The sequence below is a fragment of the Heterodontus francisci genome, chromosome 25 (assembly GCF_036365525.1).
Source record: "Heterodontus francisci isolate sHetFra1 chromosome 25, sHetFra1.hap1, whole genome shotgun sequence".
Lineage (NCBI taxonomy): Eukaryota > Metazoa > Chordata > Chondrichthyes > Heterodontiformes > Heterodontidae > Heterodontus > Heterodontus francisci.
Genome location: NC_090395.1, coordinates 26,044,270 through 26,070,778, shown reverse-complemented (window position 1 = coordinate 26,070,778; position 26,509 = coordinate 26,044,270). Strand labels below are relative to the sequence as shown.

The following is a 26,509-nucleotide window of genomic DNA, read 5'->3' as shown; positions in this document are numbered from 1 at the left end:
TCAAGTGGACATATAGTGGATATCGGCCGGTAGCCAATCCCCAGAAATGGAGACAGAAGTCAAAGAAGGGAAGGGCAGAGTGAGAGATGGACCATGTGAAGCTGAAGGAAGGGTGGAAATTAGAAGCAAAGTTGACACAATTTTCCAGTTCAGGACAAGAGCAGGAAACTCCATGGATGCAGTCATCAATGCATTGGAAAAAGAGATGAGGGAGGTAACCAGAGTAGGACTGGAACAAGGAATATTCTGCATATCCCATGAAAAGGCAGGCATAGCAAGGGCCTATGCAGGTTCGCATAGCAACACTTTTTATTGGGAGGAAGTGAGTGAAGTTAAAGGAGAAGTTGTTCAATGTGACAACAGGTTCAGCTAGTTGCGAGGAGCGTGGTGATAATTGGCTGTATGGATTTGTACTGCTTTTTGTGGACAGGATATACCTGGGCAGTTTTCCACATTGTCAGGTAAATGCCAGTGTTACAGCTGTACCGGAGCAGCAAGGCTAGGGGCTGCAGCTAGTTCTGGAGCACAAGTCTTCAGTATGTTACGACCACGTGGTGAGGGGTGTGCATGGTTCCTACTGTTGAACTCCCACCTGACTGCAGAAAGTGTTTTTTTTTTTATAAAAGAGTTTAACCCCTTCGTGTTTTATTTGTCAAATAAATAGACAGCTACAGGTTTTCTTGAAGGTTTAAAACAGAAGATTAATTATTTATTGAGCAATACGCCTTATCCCAAAATTGTCGCAAACACACACACACACACACACACACACACACACACACACACACACACACACACACACACACGAAGAGACAGAGGGAAAGAGGTAAGCGGTTTTAAATGAGGTAGGTTTTGGGGGTCACGGTAAACCTGTTGAATTCTCTCGGAAGTTAAGTTCTTGGTTGCAGGCCTGACGTGTTTGTAGGTTTCTCTCTTGGTTGAAAGTTCAGTTGAAGACAGTGAATCATTTCTAATTCACTGCTGCGTAAATAAAGATGTAGAATTTTACATCAGGGCGCTTCCCTTCTGGCTTGCTGGGTTTCTCCCAGCCCCTCAGCTGGGTGTGCATTTCTCTCTCTCTCTTCAGAGAGCTACCTTTAAGGTCAAAAGAGTTTCACGCCTTTGCCTCTGTTGGGAGATGTGGATCTCCCTCCCTGTGGTGACCAACAATGGCCGAGGATATGGCTACTTCTTTATTTCAGAAGAACCCATGCAATTCAAAAGTGTCTCTTCATGGGTTCAGAATGCGAATAATCCAGTTATGATGTTTCTACTTTATACCTTCTTGGTTTCAGAGGAACCCATTCAATTCAGGAATGTTTCACGATGGGTGTAATTGACCCCTCTGAGCTCAAAAGGTCTTCCTTTGTCCCTGTCAGAAAGTTTGAATGTACAAAGGCCAGGTCATTTACCTTTGGTGGTCATTTTTAGCTGCATTACCTTTTTAAAAAAAATGGACAATGCAAATTTTTATAACTCTTCAGTTTAGTCTCTATTTTTTCATTGCCGCACTTCTTGCATATGTGACATGCACTACAGCCGGGATGCTGTCAAGGTCCACAACTTTGCTGTATCCAGTGCCTTCAGCCATTTCTCGATATCAGGTGGAATGAAAGGGGGGGGGGGGATAAAGGAGAGCGGGCGGGGGGGGGGGGGGGGGAAAAGGAGAGCGGGCGGGGGGGGGGGGGCAGAAAGACGAGCGGGCGGGGGGGGGGGAGAAAGACGAGCGGGCGGGGGGGGGGGAGAAAGACGAGCGGGCGGGGGGGGGGGGGAGAAAGACGAGCGGGCGGGGGGGGGGGAGAAAGACGAGCGGGCGGGGGGGGGGGGAGAAAGACGAGCGGGCGGGGGGGGGGGGAGAAAGACGAGCGGGCGGGGGGGGGGGGAGAAAGACGAGCGGGCGGGGGGGGGGGGAGAAAGACGAGCGGGCGGGGGGGGGGGGAGAAAGACGAGCGGGCGGGGGGGGGGGGAGAAAGACGAGCGGGCGGGGGGGGGGGAGAAAGACGAGCGGGCGGGGGGGGGGGGGAGAAAGACGAGCGGGCGGGGGGGGGGGGGAGAAAGACGAGCGGGCGGGGGGGGGGAGAAAGACGAGCGGGCGGGGGGGTGAGAAAGACGAGCGGGCGGGGGGGGGAGAAAGACGAGCGGGCGGGGGGGGGGAGAAAGACGAGCGGGCGGGGGGGGGGAGAAAGACGAGCGGGCGGGGGGGGGAGAAAGACGAGCGGGCGGGGGGGGGAGAAAGACGAGCGGGCGGGGGGGGGAGAAAGACGAGCGGGCGGGGGGGGGAGAAAGACGAGCGGGCGGGGGGGGGAGAAAGACGAGCGGGCGGGGGGGGGAGAAAGACGAGCGGGCGGGGGGGGGAGAAAGACGAGCGGGCGGGGGGGGGAGAAAGACGAGCGGGCGGGGGGGGGAGAAAGACGAGCGGGCGGGGGGGGGAGAAAGACGAGCGGGCGGGGGGGGGAGAAAGACGAGCGGGCGGGGGGGGGAGAAAGACGAGCGGGCGGGGGGGGGAGAAAGACGAGCGGGCGGGGGGGGGAGAAAGACGAGCGGGCGGGGGGGGGAGAAAGACGAGCGGGCGGGGGGGGGAGAAAGACGAGCGGGCGGGGGGGGGAGAAAGACGAGCGGGCGGGGGGGGGAGAAAGACGAGCGGGCGGGGGGGGGAGAAAGACGAGCGGGCGGGGGGGGGGAGAAAGACGAGCGGGCGGGGGGGGGAGAAAGACGAGCGGGCGGGGGGGGGGAGAAAGACGAGCGGGCGGGGGGGGGGAGAAAGACGAGCGGGCGGGGGGGGGGAGAAAGACGAGCGGGCGGGGGGGGGGAGAAAGACGAGCGGGCGGGGGGGGGGAGAAAGACGAGCGGGCGGGGGGGGGAGAAAGACGAGCGGGCGGGGGGGGGAGAAAGACGAGCGGGCGGGGGGGGGAGAAAGACGAGCGGGCGGGGGGGGGAGAAAGACGAGCGGGCGGGGGGGGGAGAAAGACGAGCGGGCGGGGGGGGGAGAAAGACGAGCGGGCGGGGGGGGGAGAAAGACGAGCGGGCGGGGGGGGGAGAAAGACGAGCGGGCGGGGGGGGGAGAAAGACGAGCGGGCGGGGGGGGGAGAAAGACGAGCGGGCGGGGGGGGGGAGAAAGACGAGCGGGCGGGGGGGGGGAGAAAGACGAGCGGGCGGGGGGGGGGAGAAAGACGAGCGGGCGGGGGGGGGGAGAAAGACGAGCGGGCGGGGGGGGGGAGAAAGACGAGCGGGCGGGGGGGGGGAGAAAGACGAGCGGGCGGGGGGGGGAGAAAGACGAGCGGGCGGGGGGGGGAGAAAGACGAGCGGGCGGGGGGGGGAGAAAGACGAGCGGGCGGGGGGGGGAGAAAGACGAGCGGGCGGGGGGGGGAGAAAGACGAGCGGGCGGGGGGGGGAGAAAGACGAGCGGGCGGGGGGGGGAGAAAGACGAGCGGGCGGGGGGGGAGAAAGACGAGCGGGCGGGGGGGGAGAAAGACGAGCGGGCGGGGGGGGGAGAAAGACGAGCGGGCGGGGGGGGGAGAAAGACGAGCGGGCGGGGGGGGAGAAAGACGAGCGGGCGGGGGGGGGAGAAAGACGAGCGGGCGGGGGGGGAGAAAGACGAGCGGGCGGGGGGGGGAGAAAGACGAGCGGGCGGGGGGGGGAGAAAGACGAGCGGGCGGGGGGGGGAGAAAGACGAGCGGGCGGGGGGGGGAGAAAGACGAGCGGGCGGGGGGGGGAGAAAGACGAGCGGGCGGGGGGGGGGAGAAAGACGAGCGGGCGGGGGGGGGAGAAAGACGAGCGGGCGGGGGGGGGAGAAAGACGAGCGGGCGGGGGGGGAGAAAGACGAGCGGGCGGGGGGGGGGGAGAAAGACGAGCGGGCGGGGGGGGGGGAGAAAGACGAGCGGGCGGGGGGGGGGGAGAAAGACGAGCGGGCGGGGGGGGGAGAAAGACGAGCGGGCGGGGGGGGGGGGAGAAAGACGAGCGGGCGGGGGGGGGAGAAAGACGAGCGGGCGGAGGGGGGGAGAAAGACGAGCGGGCGGGGGGGGGGGGAGAAAGACGAGCGGGCGGGGGGGGGGGGGAGAAAGACGAGCGGGCGGGGGGGGGGGGAGAAAGACGAGCGGGCGGGGGGGGGAGAAAGACGAGCGGGCGGGGGGGGGAGAAAGACGAGCGGGCGGGGGGGGGAGAAAGAAGAGCGGGCGGGGGGGGGAGAAAGAAGAGCGGGCGGGGGGGGGAGAAAGAAGAGCGGGCGGGGGGGGAGAAAGAAGAGCGGGCGGGGGGGGGAGAAAGAAGAGCGGGCGGGGGGGGAGAAAGAAGAGCGGGCGGGGGGGGGAGAAAGAAGAGCGGGCGGGGGGGGAGAAAGAAGAGCGGGCGGGGGGGGGAGAAAGAAGAGCGGGCGGGGGGGGGGAGAATGAAGAGCGGGCGGGGGGGGAGAAAGAAGAGCGGGCGGGGGGGGGGAGAAAGAAGAGCGGGCGGGGGGGGGGGAGAAAGAAGAGCGGCCGGGAGTGAGAAAGAAGAGCGGGCGGGGGGGGGGAGAAAGAAGAGCGGGCGGGGGGGGGGAGAAAGAAGAGCGGGCGGGGGGGGGGAGAAAGAAGAGCGGGCGGGGGGGGGAGAAAGAAGAGCGGGCGGGGGGGGGGGGAGAAAGAAGAGCGGGCGGGGGGGGGAGAAAGACGAGCGGGCGGGGGGGGAGAAAGACGAGCGGGCGGGGGGGGGGAGAAAGACGAGCGGGCGGGGGGGGGGAGAAAGACGAGCGGGCGGGGGGGGGGAGAAAGACGAGCGGGCGGGGGGGGGAGAAAGACGAGCGGGCGGGGGGGGAGAAAGACGAGCGGGCGGGGGGGGGGGAGAAAGACGAGCGGGCGGGGGGGGGGGGAGAAAGACGAGCGGGCGGGGGGGGGGAGAAAGACGAGCGGGCGGGGGGGGGGGAGAAAGACGAGCGGGCGGGGGGGGGAGAAAGACGAGCGGGCGGAGGGGGGGAGAAAGACGAGCGGGCGGGGGGGGGGGAGAAAGACGAGCGGGCGGGGGGGGGGGAGAAAGACGAGCGGGCGGGGGGGGGGGGAGAAAGACGAGCGGGCGGGGGGGGGAGAAAGACGAGCGGGCGGGGGGGGGAGAAAGAAGAGCGGGCGGGGGGGGGAGAAAGAAGAGCGGGCGGGGGGGGGAGAAAGAAGAGCGGGCGGGGGGGGAGAAAGAAGAGCGGGCGGGGGGGGAGAAAGAAGAGCGGGCGGGGGGGGGAGAAAGAAGAGCGGGCGGGGGGGGGAGAAAGAAGAGCGGGCGGGGGGGGGAGAAAGAAGAGCGGGCGGGGGGGGAGAAAGAAGAGCGGGCGGGGGGGGGAGAAAGAAGAGCGGGCGGGGGGGGGAGAATGAAGAGCGGGCGGGGGGGGGAGAAAGAAGAGCGGGCGGGGGGGGGGAGAAAGAAGAGCGGGCGGGGGGGGGGGAGAAAGAAGAGCGGCCGGGAGTGAGAAAGAAGAGCGGGCGGGGGGGGAGAAAGAAGAGCGGGCGGGGGGGGGGAGAAAGAAGAGCGGGCGGGGGGGGGAGAAAGAAGAGCGGGCGGGGGGGGGAGAAAGAAGAGCGGGCGGGGGGGGGAGAAAGAAGAGCGGGCGGGGGGGGGAGAAAGAAGAGCGGGCGGGGGGGGGAGAAAGAAGAGCGGGCGGGGGGGGGAGAAAGAAGAGCGGGCGGGGGGGGGGAGAAAGAAGAGCGGGCGGGGGGGGGAGAAAGAAGAGCGGGCGGGGGGGAGAAAGAAGAGCGGGCGGGGGGGAGAAAGAAGAGCGGGCGGGGGGGGGGGGAGAAAGAAGAGCGGCCGGGAGTGAGAAAGAAGAGCGGGCGGGGGGGGGAGAAAGAAGAGCGGGCGGGGGGGGGAGAAAGAAGAGCGGGCGGGGGGGGGAGAAAGAAGAGCGGGCGGGGGGGGGAGAAAGAAGAGCGGGCGGGGGGGGGGGGAGAAAGAAGAGCGGGCGGGGGGGGGAGAAAGAAGAGCGGGCGGGGGGGGGAGAAAGAAGAGCGGGCGGGGGGGAGAAAGAAGAGCGGGCGGGGGGGGGAGAAAGACGAGCGGGCGGGGGGGGGGATGAAAGACGAGCGGGTGGGCGGGGGTGGGATGAAAGACGAGCGGGTGGGCGGGGGGAAGGCGAGCGGTTGGGGGAAGGTGAGGGCGGTGTTGGGAGGAGACGAGTTGCCAGGGTGGGGCGGCGGGTGAGGGGGGGGGGGGGTGGCGAGAAAGGGAGCGGAAGAAAAAGGGAGAGAGAGATCAAACCAACAACTTCAGAAAGCAGTCCAGCCAGAGTCTGTGGAAAGCGATCCAGCCAAGCAAGAAGCCACCCTGCTACTAATTTTACACTTCAACCTGCTGCAGCAGAGAAATAAAAATGACCGCCACCTCCAGTCTGAAGTTTTAACCAGCAGAAATATATAACACCTCAACAAGTTCACGACGAGAAACTCCCAGACCTGCATCTTTAAAAGAGACTGCCCTCCTTACAAGACTCAACAGGTTTACTGAAAACCACAAATACCTACTTCACTTTGAACTACATCCTACCCTTTTCTCTCTATCCATTGGTTCTTGTGTATGCGTGTAAGTGAATGTGTGTGTTGGTGATGTTGCGACCTTTTCGGGAATTGTACAATAATAAAGTTATTTATTTTCACCTACAAGAAAATGTATCATTTGTCTGTTTTATTTGACCCTTAAAAACCACTTGGACTGACGCACCATTTTTAACAAAACACAATTGCGGTCAATAGGGAGGTGAACAGTAGGAACCACCCGCACCCCTTTCCAACTGTCCATAACAAGACAGATATGATTGGGCTGAGGGGGTGGTGAGAAAGAGCAGCAAGGACTTACTGCATTGAGAGTTTATAACTGGTCGACAGTGTTACACCAATGTGTTTTGTTGAATGATACTTTATCTGAATTTATATTTTTTTTTTAAAAGACATTTATAAAAGACAATCTGCCAGCAAAATCATCCTTTCAGCTTAAGGTGATCACCTAATTTGCAACACTGTATCCTACACTGCAATGCTTGTGAGGAGAGAGATGAAATGTCTGCTAATATCCCAGCAAGAACCAAGACCCAGGAAGTTTAAAGGAACTACCTGTTCTCTCAGCAAGCAGAGAAATACTGTTAACTGCTATGTTTGAATGACTGAGTGACTGTCATGTGACAAGCCCCTCCCTACCTGTGGCTTTTAAGTTGTTGTTTTCTCTGCAGCAAAGGAGAAGCAACTGGATTCTGATATGAGCAGACCCTAAGTGGGGGTCCCTCTCTCTCTCTCTCTCCTTCCAGCTTGAAAGCTTCCAAATCCTGCTTGTTGACTGACCACCTTTGCATACTCTGGCTACAACCAGAAACACGGTTGAAAGAAATCATTCCAGAGTTCCCGAAAAGGTCCCAACCTCACCAATGCACACATTCACTTACACATGCTATTTCCAAGAGACTCACCGAACCAGTCATCTACCTCTTCAAACTAAAAGCATCAGGACTGCTGAATTCAGCTAGAAGCCAGCCAAATCACCAAACTCCACAGACTGTAAACCTTTAGTTTTATAGACTCTAACTCAACCAATCTACCTTTCCCCACCCTCTAACCTGTTTGCGTGCGTGTAAACCTCTAGCGTGTGAGAGTGTGAGAAACTTGGCATGTTGTTTTTGATTTTATTAGTTCGGTTTAGGTACAATAAAGTTAACCTCTTTTCTTTGTTAACTCAAGAAAACCTATCCGATTACTTACTTGCTATGAACAAGAACCAATCAAGCACCTACTGAATTGGCCAGTACATCCACTTTAAGAATTAAACCTGTTGTGGTCAAACAAGGAGAGGGAAGAAAGGGAAGCCCTTCGACCCCTCCTCACTTGACCGTAACAACAGTGACAGAAATGATTACTTCACTTGTGATATGTGGAACCTAAAAGTCTATTATACAAAAGAATGACTTGAACGTAAAATAGCTTATTTTATAGCTTTATCTGAAAAATAGCAACAAGCTAGATGTTTTTATTTCACAATGTATAGAATTTCTGTTCCAGCTGCATACTGCAGTTAGCACCACAGCCTCACAGCTCCAGTGACCCGGGTTTGGTTCTGGGTACTGCCTGTGTGGAGTTTGCAAGTTCTCCCTGTGACCGGGTGGGTTTCCTCCGGTTTCCTCCCACATGCCAAAGACTTGCAGGCTGATAGGTAAATTGGCCATTGTAAAAATTGCCCCTAGTGTAGGTAGGTGGCAGGAGAACTGAGGGAAGGTGGAGATGTGAGAGGGAAAATGGGGTTAATGTAGGATTGGTATGAATGGGGTGGTTGATGGTCGGCACGGACTCGGTGGGCCGAAGGGCCCGTTTCAGTGCTGTATCTCTCTATGCCATCACTGAAAACTAGCTATCACAAGGAAACAACTGTACAGTGTATAAGTCATCTGGCAACCTACTCCCAAACCTTTGCTAATGGCAGTGTGTTACCAGGAGGCAACAGAAATTTACAAAAAAAGCCATGGATGACCAGCCAACAGTCTACTTCCATGTGGAAGAATGCATAACAGTATATTTTATGCTTCTCAACAGTAACTGTGATCAGAATTTGCCAGCAGAAACCTACATCCTACCCAGCATCAAGCATTTTTGTACAGTTACAAAGTGTGGCTGGGCCCGAAAGTACAAATATTACAAACTTGGAATTACTTTTTTTTTTAAAGTCAATAAATTCCTGCTAAGTTTTCCAAAACATACGTCAGTTAATGGAATATCAGCATGTGTCATTATTTAGGGAGCTGTGTGAACAAATTCTAACTCAATTTCTGATAAAGGCATGAAGATTTCCTTAAACAAATTCAGAATCTTGTATTTGCCTGGTACCATTACAGGAAAAATAAAAATATGACTTGAGTCACAGCATGCTAAAATAACAGGATATTGCAAAATTGAGCAACTAAAAAACCACAGCAATCAGATTTTAGCATTTACTTGCACATAGCACAAGCAAGTACAAAACAGGTCTGCTATTAGATTAATTCCTGAAAATATCTGTCTAAATCTATCTAAATAGTTATTTCTGAGGTCGCAAAGTAAAATCTTTGTGTTTGGGGTGTGGCAGAATTGGTGGTGTAAAGAAAGGGGATATGAGCTTTTGTTTTGATTAACATGAGGGACCAAGACTGGGAATATTCAAGATACCAGATACAGAATAATGCTCCCTCTACTGTATCCCAGCATTGTGCTTAATCCCCGTCTCGGTAAAGTTCCAGAGTGTTTTTCCCTACTTCCTGCAGATGGTTTCCCCAAGCGTCAGACAAATACAGAATTATAAGCAGTTTAAGCTGCGGAATCACACCAAGTAACTTTTTACAGGAGCACCAAAACCAGTTCTTCAACTGTCACTGGTAGAAGCACGATTTTCAGTGTAGGCTGAACTAACTCTGATTGCAGTCGATGCAATGGCAGTAATCTAAATCACAATACCATCCAGGTACTGAACAGCAATTTTCAGTCAGTTTTGCTTTCTAAACATCATTTGTTCATTTAAGAGAGAACAAACCATAGGACATACAAATATACATACATACATATGAACATATGAATTAGGAGCAGGAGTAGGCCGCTCGGCCCTTTAAGCCTGCTCCTCCATTCAATAAGTTCATGGCTGAACTGATTACTCCACATTTCCACCTACCCGCAATAACCTTCCATCCTCTTGCTCATCAAGAATCTATCTACCTCTGCCTTAAAAATATTCAAAGACTCTGCCTCCACCACTTTTTGAGTAAGAGAATTCCAAAGACTCACGACCCTCAGAGAAAAAAAAATTCTCTTAATCTCTGTCTTAAATGGGCAACCCCTTATTTTTAAACAGTGACCCCTAGTTTTAGATTCTCCTACAGAGGGAAACATTCTTTCCACATCCACTCTGTCAAGACTCCTTAGGATCTTTTATGTTTCAATGAAGTCGCCTCTTACTCTTCTAAATTTCTTGATCCACTAGAAAAGGCCATTAGCAGCACTCTAAACTGAAAACTCAGACTATTTATCACTTATTTGTTAGTCATGCTTTAATTTTATAGCCCGGATATTTGGAATAGGCTGTTCTTACTGCTGATAGCTCACTTGTCTTAAAGCAGAAACATGTAGACATGTTAATATTAATTGGAAACAAAGATTTACATTTAATACAAGGCCACAGGACATGCATCCATTTGCACATACCCTAGAGGGTTTCTCCCTAAAATACTTGGTTCCAAAAAAGTTAAATGGAAGTATTTTTACAACTGAAGTTACTCTTGGAAACACCATGTGGCATTACTTTTAATTAAAAAGAGTCACAAACATAAACAGCAGGAAGAACAAGTATAATGACTTATGAAAAGGGACTGCACTGCAGATCAGTTCAGATTTCTTCAATACAATCTTCTGAATTTTCTTCAAAGTTTTAACAAATAATGAACTTTCATTCCCAGCAAGTGCAGAAGAGGAGGAAAGGGGTTCTTGCTTTAAATCCTTAATATGTGACATTATAATTCTGCTTAGAGGGGCCAAAGAACCCACTCCCAGTTTTGCTTGGAAAAACTCAGCCTGCACATCATATATAGCAGATACAGCACAATTCATCATCACAGAGTAAGGTTTTGATGAAAGGCTATCAACCTGAAAGTTTAACCCAACCTTCCTCTCTCCACAGATGCTATCTGACCTACCTGGTGTTTCCAGCATTTTATATTTTCTTACAATAAAAGCTCCAACTGCTCTTAGCCAGTGCAATAGACTTTTAAGGGAATTTTCATTAAAATTCATCTGTTACAGAATAATAGCCAATCCATTGCTAAGCAACATTTTAACTAAAAATGACAAATCTTGCAGTTGAACACAACCATTTGGCCAATCTTAATACACCCATCCAGGGCAGCCCTACACTGCCTCCATTGCTGTACCTAGTTGATTTTTAAAAAATTATTCCATTGCTTTCACATCCAATAATGTTCAGAAGTCCATTGAGTGTTGTTCAGAAGTCCATTGAGTGTTGATTATCTGCAGCGTGAAGTACATCCAAATAGAGTTACAAAGGAACAGCACCTCATCTTTCCATTAGACACCTTACAGCCTTCCAGATTTACCACTGAGATCAACACTTTTAGGCTGTAATTTCTGCCCCCATGATGCTTCATTTTTCTTTACAAGTTTTGGTTTTAGTCTTGCTTTTCCTTTGCTTTTGAATGGCAGTTGTTCATCATTCTGCCATTCACATCTCCTCTAGACACATCTTTTGTTTCTTTACTTGTCCCATTACCACTCCCTTTAGCCCTGCAACAACTCTTCTGTCACTTAACCTCTCCTGTCTTTCACCCTATCACAGACCTTCCCTTTTCTTCTTTTATAACCCTCCCACCCATCACTTGCTTAAAACCCACTGCATTTCTAATTTATCCCAGTTCTGATAAAAGGTCATCGACTTGAAACAAACTCTCTCCACAGATGATGCCTGACCTGTTGAGTATTTCCAGCATTTTCTGTTAATATTTCAGATTTCCAGCATCCGCAATATTGTGCTTTTGTTCTCCTGAAGAGTTACCTTTATAGTATTTGATCCCATGTCCCCTTGCCCGATCATTTAACATAGTATTCCAAATTAACCTTTGCCATACCTTTTAATGAGTTATGTAACTCCATTAGATCACCTCTCAGATGCTTCTTTTCTAGAGTTCCAAGTCCTTCCAGTTTTCCCTCATAACTCAGACCCTTTGTGCCTCTTCTCTGCATTGCCTCCAGCGAATGAATGTCTCTCTTGCTTCTCAACAATCAGACCAAATACAATACTGAAAGTGTACACAGTTTGATAACTCTGACGTATATTGTCTTTGATATCTAGCTGTGTTATTGGCTGTGTTAACTGAACTTCTGCATTAGCTGGTCATGTTGAGCATAAAGTCCAAGACTCCTATGTCTCTATCAACTTCATGAGTTGCAAACATTGAACTCTGGGGCACCCTGCTCAGTACACCCCTCACCTCCCCCCACTCTTGACATTACTCCTTTAACAAGTACCCATGGATTTCTACCCTTCAACCAATTTCTTATCCATACCCAAAATTTGCCTGTCATCTCCACAGCTTTGAGCTTAATTTCACATGGAACTTTCTGAAATGCCTTTTGGAATCTACTTCGAAGAAATAGGAGCAAATGTAGTCCATATGGCCGTTCGAGCTTGCTCTGCCATTCAGTAAGATCATGACAGATTTGACCTCAATTCCACTTTCCTGCCCGATTGCATATCCTTTCATTCCCTTAAGAGTCCAAAAATCTATCAATCTCAGCCTTTAAAATATTCAGCAATTGAGCATCCACAGCCCTCTGGGGTAGTGCCTTCCAAAGAGTCACAACCCTCTGCGGGAAGAAATTTCTCATCTCAGTTTATAAGTGGCTGATTCCTAATCCTGAGAGAGCAGTGGGAGGATCAGAGATAGAGTTGGATGTTGTCAACATGTGTGTGGATGCTGACCCAATATATGTAGATGATGTAGCCCAGAAGCAGCATGTAGATGAGAAGTAGGAGGCCAAGGATAAATTCCAGGATGAAACAATCTACTGCAGTTAAATGTTGGATTACCAAAGTTATTGTCTTGGCCCCCGTCACCACTCCATGCCCTTCTAAAGCCACCATCTAAGGTTGAACCAGAATGTTCGCAACCTCAGTATCTTACTTGACCCCAAATAGCAATTCTGATCCTATATGCTTTCCATCACAAAGACTGCTTACTTCCATCTTTGTCATATCATTTGCAACTGCCATGCCTTAGACAATGTGCTACTGAAATCCTCATTCATGTTTTGGTCAGCTCCAGCCTCGATTATTCCAATGCTCCCAGACCAGCCTCCATACTCAACCCTCAAACTTCAGCTCATCCAAAATTGTGTACCCAAATCCTATCTCACAAGTCCCACTTGCCCATCACCCATATCCTCGCTGATCTACATTTGCTCCAGATCCCCCAGTGTCTCAAATTTAAAACTCTCATCCTTGTGCTTGAATCCCTTCAGGGTCTCACTCCTTACCTATCTCTTTAATCTTCTCCATAATGCGTTGCTCCGACTCTGGCCTCTTGTGCACCTCCGTTTCTCCCTGTACACCACAGTGTCTTCATCCATCTAGGCCCTATACTACTTATGAGGAATTCCTTCCTTAAGCCTTAACTTGTCAATGTCCCTCTGCTCCTCAAAACCCACCAGTCATCCCTGCAAATACCTCCTTTTGTGGTTCGTCAATATCTGTCTGAAAAGTCCTTTACAACATTCTTTTACCTTAAAGATGCTATATAATTGCAAGTTGTTGTTCTCATTCAGACCACCTTCTCCAGTGCTACAACTGCCAGCCCCAACAGGTGGGAGGTAGAGCATGCATAAGGGTGGCATGGGAGAAAATCACAATCTTCCTTCTTTCCCATTTCTCACCTTTGCCGTAGACCTCAAACTGCCTTAGTTATTCACATGTCCTTTATTTTCATTACTTGGCTGAAATTGATCCATTATATCATTCAAAAATCATCCCATTGGTACTGCTTTTGTTAGCTATTCTCTCCCTTACTTTCTTTTTTTAATTAATGTTTGTTTATGTCTTATTTACCAGTTCCAAAGCATACAAGCCTTAAACGGCGATGGTTTGCTCTATATGTACATGCAGACTGGCCTGCTGAATTACCAGCTTTTTTCTGTTGTGGTTTCAGATTGCGAGCATTTGTGGCATTTTGCTTTTTTTTTTTAATTTTGCCCTTTATCTTTCTTGGCATACAGAGGGAAATATACTGGAAAACCGATCCAAAAAATATTTGCAGAGAAAATACAGGAAAGGAGTGTGGTGACACCGTAAGTATTTGAATATACGAGAGCCGCAGTTCATTAAAATAAGAGTTAGAAACGAAACAGAGCCAAAATGCAGTTAAAAGTAAATTGTAACTATTTTGAATTGATTACGTTTTTGAAAGAGTCCAGTTAATGATACGATTTGTGCAAGATAAAGAACTGAAAGTTAGTTAGTTGTCATGATAAATGGCATCACCACATCATCATAAATCCATAGAGCAAGCCAGATCAAATTTGCTCCATTATTTTTGTTTCAAAGTTACTTTGTATGTTGTGTTCACCAACAGTGTCTCACCATTACCTCGACATTATCGCCTTTCAAAGTTAGTTGACTGACTGCAAACACAGAAGGCACACAATGTACAAGCCAGAACCTCTTAACATTCTCTGGCTATCGTTGAAAGACTCAGAGCCTGGTGCATCACAATCCTTCCGAGTAATAAATTCCCTTCCTAGTTTACAAATGCACATGCTGCCCTTCAGGATATCTGCTAGATTTTCTCCAAAAGGAGCTTTCTGTTGTTGGCATGGTGCCAGGAAAGCCCTTAAAACCCAAGCATCTCTCCCGTTTTTAACTTCCTCCATTACCAATCTGCCACTATTACCTATTGGAAACAGCCTATGGTTTCTGGTTGTTCATGGCAATGTTCTGGATTATAACTACATATGCTCGGTTGTGGGAAGATTGCACAACTGCCACAGGAAGTCCATTAACATAAAAGCTTATTTTTTTGATATTGTATCAAACAAATGCAGAAATCCAAAATGTTCACTGTACATAGAAAATTAAAATTTGCATGCTGGAAAAATATAGTGCAGTCCTGAAAGGATTAAAAAACGCTAAGTGACTTCTAATCAGAGATAAAAAAAGACAACACATTCTCAACACTTAATAATGGCACAGCAAATTAATATTTGGTTAACTTCTGATAAATTTTACATGTACTCATTACAGCACAATGTAGAATCCAATATGCAAACAGGATGATGAGTCTTATTTTCCCAATCTCACTCACCTCAGGTAGTACTGCCTCAAAGCAAAAGCTGCATTGGCGCAACCTCTTGGAAAGTAGAACTCCTCCAAAAGATCTGCCCAGAGACCCTTATCTGTTACCTGAAAAGTAAATGCAGGCACATTAAGGCTGTGTATAACACATTTTCATTATGCTAATTTCATCGCCCACTATGCCAAGCATACAGTTATGACTATATAATTTAATTATGGTAGCTGGAGGTAAAGTTCAGCTAATTAATCAAATACAGTGCTGACACACTATTTCTCTCTTCACAATATAAATCAAATGTCGCATTATATTAAAGCTAGTATTGACAATCGACAAGACTCAAGAAAAAGTAATGTTCCCGGCGGATCCTTTCCTCTTCCAAAGCCTCATTTAGTATTTTGAGAGAGTAGATTTTCGTGCTAATTCTGCTGAGACCAACCTCAATTTATACTAAAACAAAAGCAAAATGCTGTGGACGCTGTAAATATGTAATAAAAACACAGATAATAATGGGAACACTCTGCTGGTCAGGCAGGTTCTGTACAGGAAGAAACAGAGTTAACGTTTCAGGTCAATGACCTTTTATCAGAACCGGTGTTTGTCTCTCCACAGATGCTGCCCGACCTGTTGACTGTTTCCAAATGTATTCTGGTCTTATATTACTGTATGCTGTTGAACACGAAAAACTCCAGAACACAAACAATCCTGTCTCACCTCACTTTGGCATGGGACTGACTGACCCAATTCAGACCCCTGGGCACCATATGGTTGTATATAGATTCCACTCAGAAATCCTACACACAAAAAATCTCCATCACTACGTTGACGACTCCAACACAGCATGTTCCTCTCAGCCTGCCTTGGCCAATTAAGAGAGATCAACTGAAGAAATACGGAATTTAGTAACACTAACAACAAACTAACATTCATTGACAAAATTAACTTCCATTGGACAGAATAGGGAGATTTACCAGCAAGTACAGGAGGCAGACTGATCAGATAGATTCACATCAACTGTGAAGAATAATTCAGTGCCATATTGCAATATTCAACTATTTACTTAATCTTTACAATATGGCCCTCAGTACCTTGCTCTACGCAGCAAGGCCTGCACAACGTATGTCAGCCAAGAGCGATGGCTCAATTCATTCCATCTTCGCTGCCTCCGGAGAATCCTTGGCATCAGGTGGCAGGACCATATCTCCAACGCAGAGAGACAGCCAACATCCCCAGCACATACACCCTACTGAGCCAGCGGAGCTGGAGATGGCTTGGCCATGTGAACCGCATGGAAGATGGCAGGATCCCCAAGGACACATTGTACAGCGAGCTCGTCACTGGTATCAGACCCACCGGCCGTCCATGTCTCCGCTTTAAAGTCGTCTGCAAACGCGACATGAAGTCCTGTGACATTGATCACAAGTCGTGGGAGTCAGTTACCAGTGATCGCCAGAGCTGGCGGACAGCCATAAAGGTGGGCCTAAAGAGCGGCAAGTCAAAGAGACTTAGCAGTTGGCAGGAAAAAAGACAGAAGCGCGAAGAGAGAGCCAACTGTGTAACAGCCCCGACAACCAGTTTCATCTGCAGCACCTGTGGAAGAGTCTGTCACTCTAGAATTGGCCTTTATAGCCACTCCAGGCGCTGCTTCACAAACCACTGACCACCTCCAGGCATTTACCCACTGTCTCTCGAGACAAGGAGGCCAAAGAAGACGACGACAATATGGGACAGGCAGATTCAAGTCACCTGTACACTGAACACCAGAGTCCAAGAAAGAAAAATCCTCGCAGTTAGTGCCATACTGCTACATTTCATGAAATTCATATGAACCTTTCAGCATGTAGGGATCTCGAGTGTTGGACAGAACGAGTGGTATTCAATAGTGAAGATTTATGACAAAGACAACAATTCGGAGGAAGGCAACATGGAAAACCATGGTACTGTGGAGCAAATAGTTGCCAAAAATGAAGGTCTGAAATGCAGTAATAAGAAGCAATTCCACAGTCAGGGAAATAGACAATTTCCCAGTTGCAACTGAGTCCCAAACAGCACACTGCCTTCCAAGTGCCAGGGCAGGGATAACATGGAGCAGGTGTATAAAACTTTGGAAACAGAAGGAACAACCAAAAGCTTTGGCTTGTGTTGGAACCAATAAATAACAAAAAGCAAAACTGAGGCTCTGCACAGGGAGTTTCAGCAATTAAGTGATAGATTAAAGAGCTGAATCTCCAGCATAATAATCTCAGGATTACATCTGGTGTCACATTCTGAGCAACAAAGAAATATCAGAGTTAAATGGTAGCTGGAGACTTCAAAAATGGAGACGGCCATAGAAGCATCTAGAAAACATTCAGACTTGGACTGACGAGCAGCAACTAATACTTGTGCCACACAAGTGCCAGGCAATGAACATCACCAAAGAGAAAGGCCAACTACTTCCTGACCTTTTCTATGTGATAATCTTAACTTGCTCCTAATTCCAGAACTTTAAATACTGGTAGTTCAAAAGGTCCTTCCCAGAGATAACCAAAGTTGAAAGGATATAACCTATTATTATACCGCTGCTATTTTTCCACATATATAGCCACAAATATACTGTGCTGAAACTCCCGGTGTCAACAATGCTTTCCTTGAGGAACTTAAAGTCACCAGTGGTGATCTGCTTTGAACATAGATGGTATACTGATGAACTTTTAAAATTTGCAAAAAGACGTCAGGCTTTACCTACAATGTGGGTTTAGGGACGACCTCTCGGAATATGAAATGGAATGTTGGGTCACCAAACCACTTTTTCTTCCTTCCCTGTTCCCCCAGCCAATAAAAAGTTAAGGACAATTATTATATGTTTGGGTTCTGTATGCTGCCACGTTACGGAGTCTACCAGAGAAATTCTTCGACTATAGTATTTAAACATTAATATTTATTTCATCATCACTATATATACTCCACACTAGCCTGTGTGTCTCCTTCAAAAGTCTCACTGTAACTATTTAAGTCTCTCCCACATGATTTTTTACATTATCATGGTGGGCAGTAATCTTTACACTCTCAAGATCAACCCTTTCATACCCTGACGCACAGGGTGCCCGATTGAGGGCTGCCCCCACTTCCCCAACCACTCCCAGGACCCGAGACACCCCCCCCCCCCCCACTTACCCCCAATTCCCCCAAACGACCACTCTTGCCTCACCAGGCCGCAACCAATCTGCCCAGCGAGGCAAACCAAACTTACCTCCGTCCTGGCTCCATTTCCTCAGCTGGGCTGCAGCCCAGCAGTGGCCACCGCTCCCAGAGGTGCTGCTGGGACTAAGATCTGCAGGCCCGATGATTGGCCGGTAGCTCAATAAGGCGGGACTTCCTTCCTCAAGCAAGTGGAAGTCCCGCCTCTGAACAGTTAAAGCCTGGGGACCCGTAAAATGCAGGTAGGATCCCGGGGCTGGGTTGATGCGGGTTCGTCGACTTTTATGTCGGTGGCCAGCATGTCGGTGGCCAGCTCCCATCCGCCTGTCGCAAAATCCAGCCCATAGTGTTTCTAATATCCGCTTTCCCTTGTACTGAAGTGTGGCCTGTAACTTCCCCTTTACTTCAAGTTCAGCCCCTCCTGGGCCATGTAACTAAGTTTCCATTAGTTGCAGATAGTGTGTGGAAAGACATAGCTCATTATCTGATAAGACTTTCTCCAGTGTCGAGTTTAAAATTAGTGATATGTCCATTGACATGTATATCTGCTGACCAAAATGCTTGATTCGGATCACTGATCTCGCCCAGAATATATTTTAATTGGTGTGCTGCAGAAGGTTGTTTAACTTAGTTTACCTTTATTCTTAAATGCTCTCCTTTAGAGCTTGCAGTAGTCGAGATTTTATTTTGGCACATCTTACTGAAATGCCCTATTTTTCTGCAAAAGAGGCATTCTGCTCTATTGGCAGGACATTGTTCGCACCTATGGTACTTTTGGCACCACGTCACTGGCAGGGTTTAATGGCATCTTTTGCTTCCCAAGCCAGTACACCTTTTTGAATTTTGCTCTTTCAACAATTTTATTGCTGTGCCGATTGAAGTAGGAATCCCAAGCTTGGTTAGATTTGGCTGATGTTTCATTACATTATCAGCTATAGTACCAATTGAATATTATAATGTATTCATTTGCTCTGCTTCAGACCTGCTGTCCAATTTAGATGCAATTCTATATCTGAGAAACCTTTTTCTCTAAAGTAACCAGTTTTGAGTCTGATTGGGTCCCTCATGACTTTTGAAACACTCTGGCATTCTCAATTTCTGATCCATTTGTTTTGGTTTATTGATTTTTTTTTTGAAGAGCGTTCCCCTTTAAGAAACTCTTTTTTCAGGCTAGCTTGCTTCAATGTAGTGTAGCAGATGTTTCAGTCACCCCTGCTGTTTTTAATAGGCTATTCTAGAGTTTTTCTTAAGCACTGCACTTTATTTGTTTACTCAGCTTGCCTAATGGAGTTGACACAGCTGTTTGATAGACAGTTCAGGGTTTTCCCCCTTTCTTTGAGAGTTGCAGGTTATTTGTTTTTTCAAGCTTGGCTGCCTGCTTGGAGTCACCCTACTGCGTTCAGGGGGTTACCCACGCTTTTCAGCAGTTCGCACTAGAGGCGTGCAAAGGAAACCCGACCCAAGTCCGAATGCTGGACCCGGAAGCCCGACCCGAACCCGACCCATGCCGTCGGATCCCATCGGGGTCAGGTCGGGTAGCAGTCATTTACCCACGTACTGATGTAAAGGCCTGCCAACTGACTCGACCCCGACGACGTGTCGGATGTGGATCGGGTGGGGTTGGACTTCCAGGTCCAGCATTTGGACTTGGGTCGGGTTTCCTTTGCACAACTCTAGTTCGCACGCTTTTCGGGGGCTTCCCGCTCTTCACCCTCATGTTCAGTCTGAGTGAGGGATTGGGTTTTCCCCATTTTTTTCCCTCTCTCACACGGAGCCTTTAGGAACTTAATCTAAGCTCTTCAAAATGTATTTTTCTTTAAATGAGATTCCTCGACTGTCGGCACTATGACTCACACGATCGACTGATTTGCTGACAGCCACGCTTCCATTCTATGGAGCTTCTCTTAAGGTCTGTAGTTTTTTTTTCTTTTCAGCTAGTTGTTTTACATCTCTTATGGCTGAAGGATAGCAGTTGCTTTAAACTTTTTCGCTGTTCACAATCCCACCGCTGCCACCATATTACATGTTTAGGTTCTGTATGCTGCCACCCTACTGAGTCTACCAGAGAGGTTCTTTGACTATAGTATTTAAACATTAATATGTATTTCATAACTATATACACTCCTCACTCGCCAGTGTGTCTCCTTCAAAAGCCACGCTGTAACTGTTCGAGTGTCTCCCACATGATCTCTTACATCATCATGGTGGGCAGCAATCATTACACTCTCTCAAGATTAACCTTTTCATACCCTAATACTACAATAATAATCATTTACATTAGTAGCTGCATTACAGGGCAATCAGTGCTTTAAGTCGAACTGGGTTTTAAAAGCTGCACTAACCTCATTACTTGCACTTTTCTTTGGAGATCGAAAAGAACGATTTTATATTAAGACCTCAGTAGCACAAGTCAATACCACAAATTTAATTCAAATTCAACTGGTGTACTCAAGTAGCTTTTAGAAGCTGCTTGGCCAGTAACCATATAATTGCAATAAATACAGAATATTGCACCATTAACAATGCTGAAGACAGTCAGTGAAATCAGATTCAAGAGGTACTATGCTGTTAATGTTGCGTTTATGCTAGGGTACTGTTTATACCTGACTTATCTTTGCTTGTGTCTACCAGTTACAAATTTTTTATATTTCAAATATCTTAATAGAGTTGTCAAGAATGTCCATTTTATAGTTCATGAAGCTACTACACGTGTACATTAATACAATTATTTTATGAAGTTGTGTACAATAGGTTCCTGACATATATGTATAAATGTACACCCATATATACACTTACCTTTACACATTTTAGAAGGATATTATACATATGGGAGTACATTCACATAAAAAGTAAAAGGACTTGCATTTATACAGCAAATTTCACAAACTCAGGACGTCCTAAAGTGTTTCACAGCCAATGAAGTACTTTTGAATTGTAGTCACTGTTGCAATGAAGGAAACGCAGCAGCCAATTTGTGCACAGCAAGGTCCCACAAACAGCAATGTGATAACGACCAGATAATCTCTTTTAGTGAAGTTCATTTGAAGGATAAAATATTGGCCAGGGCACTGGGGATAACTCCCCTGCTCTACTTCGAAAGAGTGTCATGGGATCGTTTATGTCCACCTGAGAGAGCAGATGGGACCTTGGTTTAATATCTCATCAAAAAGATGGCACCTCCGACAGTGCAACACTCCCTCAATACTGCATTGGAGTATCAGCTTAGAATTTTGTGCTCAAGTTTCGCTTGATCCCACAATCTTCTGGCTCAGAGTGCCACCAACTAAGCCACAACGGACAATGAATATGTACATTCAATTAAACTATTATATAGGTAAACATATCTTTCACCATTGTATAATTGAGGATACGTCCATAAAGAAATCTTGAGGTTATTGTATATTTAGGTGCACAGTTTCACATATTTTATGAGTGTACACACCCCCAGAGTTTATGAAGTCACTGCAAATCCTGTCTGCATGATGCTTGCAGGAAGAAGTTACTGCCACTAGGTTTCAACAATGAAGGTTGGGGGGCCTGTACAGCATGTCTGGCCCTGCATTCTAAAGTGAGAGAGAGAGAAAGTGAGTGAGGGGGCGGTGGGGAGGACTGCTGCGTCCTGTACTGCCAGCCATGTTGGGTGCAGTTGCTGCACTGAGGGAAAGGTTTGTGTTGAGCCTTCTTCGGGTCACTGACCTGAAACGTTGACTCTGCTTCTCTTTCCACGGATGCTGCCAGACCTGCTGAGTGAATCCAGCATTTCTTGTTTTTGTTTGGGATTTCCAGCATCCGCAGTATTTTGCTTTTATTTATCTAATCCCAGTTCTTTTAAGGATGTAACTATCAGGGTAGTTAAGGGAGAACATCTGGATGTCACAGAATTGGATTTTCAGAAGGCATTTGATAAGGTTCCACGCAAGAGGCTGCTACACAAAGTTAGGACTCATGGGATTGGGGTAATTTATGAGCTTGGATTGCACATTGACAAACGGACAGAAAACAGAGCAGGAAAAAAAAGGTCACTTTTAGATTGGCAGGCTGTAACTAGTGGAGTACTGTAAGGATCAGTGCTTGGGCCTCAGCTACTTACAACCTATATTAATGAGGGGATTATGTGTAATGTACCCAAGTTTGCTGACAATACAAAGCTTTGAAGCGCATGCTAGAGATTGCAAAAGGATATAGAATGGTCAAGTGATTGGGCAAGGTGGTGGCTGATGGGGCATAATGTGGGGAAGTGTGAAATTATCTACTGTGGTAGGAAGTAAGGAAAAGCAGAATATTTTTTAAAAGGCAAATTTTGGTATGGAGTCATATGGGAGTCCTTGCACATGAATCATGGAAAATTAACATAAAGTTACAGCAAGAGGTTAGAAAGGCAAATGGTATGTTAGCCTTTATTGCAAAGGGATTAGAGTGCAGCAGTAAGGAAATCACGCTGAAATTATATAGGGCTTTAGTGAGATCACACCTGGAGTACTGTGCACAGAATAGGTTTCCTTACCCAAGGAAGCATATACTTGCCTTGGAGGGGTTGCAACAAGCATTCACTAGATTCATTCCTGTGACGAGAGGGTTGTCGTAAAAGGAGAGATCAAGTAGAATGGGCCCTATATTCTCTGGACTTTAGAAGAATGAGAGGTGATCTCAATGAAATGTAAAAGATCCTGTGAGGGCTTAACAGGATAAATGCTGAGAGACTGTTTCCCCTGACTGAAGAGTCTGGAACTAAGGATCAGTCTCAGGATAAGAGGTTGGCTAGTTAGGGCTGAGATGAGGCAAAATTTCTTCACTCAGAGTTATGGATCTTTTGTGTTCGCTTTCCAGGGAGTTGTGATTGCTCAGTCGATGAGTTTATTCAAGACTGAGATTGATAAATTTCTGGGCAGGAAAATGAAGTTGATGTAGAAGTTCAGCCATGATCTGATTGAATGGCGAAGCAGGTTTGAGAGGCTATATGGCCTACTCCGGCTCCAATTCCTTGTTATAATCTTAGCTGCCTATTAACAGTGTCTAAAATTTTGCAGACAGAGTCCTCATTCTTGTATTGGTGGAAGGAGGTATGAAACATATTCACAGCCTTTTTGACACCCAGAAGAACTTGGGACACACAGCTGTCTAGGTCATGAAATAATCTGAAATAGACAGAGGAAAATGTTCATCTTGATCACATCCACACTATGCAAGATTGATAATAGGCAGGTTCCTCAATCTGGTGGTTGTATGAGTGAGAAGGGGGAAAAAAAGAGAATTATTTTTATACAAGTGGCAAGTGTCAACAAAAAAAAGACTTTTATATAGCGCCTTTCATGACCACAGGATGTCTCCAAGTGCTTTATAGCCAATTACATACTTTTGAAGTACAGTCACTTTTGTAATACAGGAAACAAAGCAGCCACGTTGCACGTAGCAAGCTCCCACAAATAGCAAGGTGATAATGAATAGACAATCAGTTTTCGCGATGTTGATTGAAGGATAAATAAATAATGGCCAGGACACTGGGGAGAATTCCCCTGCTCTTCTTCGAAATAGTGCTGTGGAATCTTTTACATCTACCTGCGAGGGCAGACAGGGCCTTAGTTTAACATCTCATACTAAAGATGGCACATTTGACAGTGCAATCCTGCAGTACGCCACTGGAGCGTTGTGATTTTTGTGCTCAAGTCTCTGGAGTGTCGGCAACTTGTCTGAAATTGGCATACAACAATCTGAATTGTTGTATCAAATATAAGGACTATGTCAAGAGACTATTGGTAATGTTTTAATTGAAACAAATAAAATTTTTAGCCAGCTTGACAGGGTAGATGCTGAGAGGTTGTTTCACTTGGCGACAGAGTCCACAACTAGTCTCAGTATAAGGGGTCAGCCATTTAGATCTGAGATGAGGAGAAATTTCTTCACTCAGAGGGTTGTGAATCTTTGGAATTTTCTTCCCCAGACAGTTGTGGCTGCAGTCAGGGGAAGGTAAAGTTGTGGCTCCTCCCATCTCTGGAGAAGAGGGAGAGGTTGGGTATAAAAGGTTCTCAGAAGGGAGAAATGCGGTAGCGGGGAGGCACTGAAAAAAGTGAACAGAGGCATGGTGCTGTTGCCATTACTGACTTACGCACATTCTGCATACATAGGATTCTGTGCCATATCAAAGGTTATTGCGGAAAATGAAAGCTCATGGTGTAGGGTGTAACATTTTGGCATGGATAGAAGATTGGCTAGCTAACAGGAAACAAAGAGTAGGCCTAAATGGGTCATTTTGTTTTAGTTGGCAAGACGTAACGAGTGGTGTGCCACAAGGGTCAGTGCTAGAGCCTCAACTTTTTACAATTCATATAAATAACTTAGATGAAGGGACCGAAGGTATGGTTGCTAAATTTGCTGATGACACAAAGGGAGGCTACAAAGGGATATAGATAGGCTAAGAGAGTGGGCAAAGATCTGGCAAATGGAGTATAATGTGGGAAAATGTGAAATTGTCCATTTTGGAGGAAGAATAAAGAAGCATATTATCTAAATGGTGAGAGATTGCAGCGCTCTGAGATGCAGCGGGATCTGGGTGCCCTAGTGCATGAATCGCAAAAGGTTAGTATGCAAGTACAGTAATTAATTAGGGAAACTAATAGAATGTCATCATTTATTGCAAGGGGAATTGAATACAAAAGTAGGGAAACTATGCTTCAGTTATACAGGGCCACATCTGGAGTACTATGTTCAGTACTTGTCTCCTTATTTAAGGAAGGATGTAAATGCATTGGAAGCAGTTCAGAGAAGGTTTACTAGACTGATACCTGGAATGGGTGGGTTGTCTTACAAGTAAAGACTGGACAGGCTAGGCTTGTATCTGCTGGAGTTTATAAGAGTGAGAGGCGACTTTATTGAAACATATAAGATTCTGAGGGGTCTTGACAAAGTGGATGTGGAAAGGATGTTGCCTCTTGCGGGTGAATCTAGAACTAGGTCACTATTTAAAAATAAGGGATCATTCATTTAAGACAGAGATGGAGAAATTTTTTCTCAGAGGGTCGTGAGTCTTTGGAACTCTCTTCCTCAAAAGGCGGTGGAAGCAGAGTCTTTGAATATTGTTAAGGCACAGGTAGATACATTCTTGATAAACAAGAGGTTGAAAGGCTATTGGGGGTAGGCAGGAACGTGGAGTTGAGGTTACAATCAGATCAGACATTATCCTGTTGAATGGCAGAGCAGGCTCAAGGGGCCGAGTGGCCTACTCCTGTTCCTCATTTGTATGTCGTATGTATAGTCATGTTTGAAGTTATCTGTGGAAGTAGCTGTTACCTGGTGCTTATATGATTCTTCACACAATTTTATGGGGCACCAAAGTGGTGCCCAATCCGGTTAGTGTCCGACTAATCTGCAGGTTATTGGGTAGCAATGAGAGAGGACCAGGCCAATTCTTCCCCTCCTCAGTTCATTTTCACGAGTTGCTGTCTTGCCCAACTCAGCACAGATCAGTAATCTAATATATATCTGCTCTGCATGGTCTATTATACCTTGTGATTCCTTTACCCACTGTCCATTAGGGGCAACCTTGTTACAGTCTTGTAGTTTCACTTCTCTCTTTAGGAATCTGGTATAAGCTCTTAAGACAAAGTACATGTCCGTATTTGCCTATAGAATATTCAGATACTGTGTTACAAGCAAGAACTACAATAACAGTTTGGGGAAAGGTTATGGATGTGATTTGAAATACTGTCTGGAGGCCGATACAAACAGTCAATGTTAATTGTATAGCAATTGTGTTTAATTATATGCAGGTGGAGGGCATTAATTGGGGTTTTACTTGAGCATATATAAAGAGACACAGACTGAAACTGTGTGTGGTTGAGGAGGTATATACTTGTAATGTTTCATTCTGCAAATAAATACATGACCGAGTAAAGATTGGCTCCAGTATCATTCTTCAACTGGCTTTCTGGATGAGAACACTAAAGGTACTTGTACATAATAGTGCTGGTGATATAATCCCCATTCCACAAGCACTCTCCATATTTTCATGCAGTACTGCTTTTTATCAGGAACTGGAGTCAGGAAATCCATAGAAAACTGTGCCCTGATCCCAGTTTGAACACAACAGAAGGGCTCATTTTCTTAGAGAATTAAAAGACTCTAGAAGCTAGTCAGAACATTCTTTCACACCTCCTAACTACCAATTCAAGAACAAGGGTTACTGTGAAAGATCACCTGCCTATCTCTTGTTCAGGGAGTAGTGAAGAGAGAAACGTACTTTGTCAAAATCCATATTTGTCCCAAGTATTGACATGATTATTAACATGATACCAGTTTAGATTGATTCAAGATTCAAATAATACAGTTTTGTTGCTCTGAAACAGGTATGTATATCTTATAAGAGACCCTGGAGTCCCCACAAAACAGAACTGCCTGAAGACAAAGCACCTGCAGAAAGCCATAGTTTCAAACTGCTGGGTGCAGTTTTCTGAATTTCTTACAATCTTTACTGTTTGAAACTGAACTCTATAAACTTAATTTCATTTTGGTATAAGGGAAAATTGG

General features: G+C 47.2%; 1 protein-coding gene across 1 annotated transcript in view; it reads right to left on the bottom strand.

The window, feature by feature from the left end:
- Positions 1-26,509, bottom strand: part of LOC137383793 (AT-rich interactive domain-containing protein 2-like) — a 312,689-nt gene that overhangs the window by 207,301 nt on the left and 78,879 nt on the right. Inside the window, exon 3 of the mRNA XM_068057005.1 lies at positions 14,822-14,919. Within this exon, the coding sequence (XP_067913106.1) occupies positions 14,822-14,919 (98 nt within the window). The remainder of the gene's footprint in view (positions 1-14,821; positions 14,920-26,509) is intronic.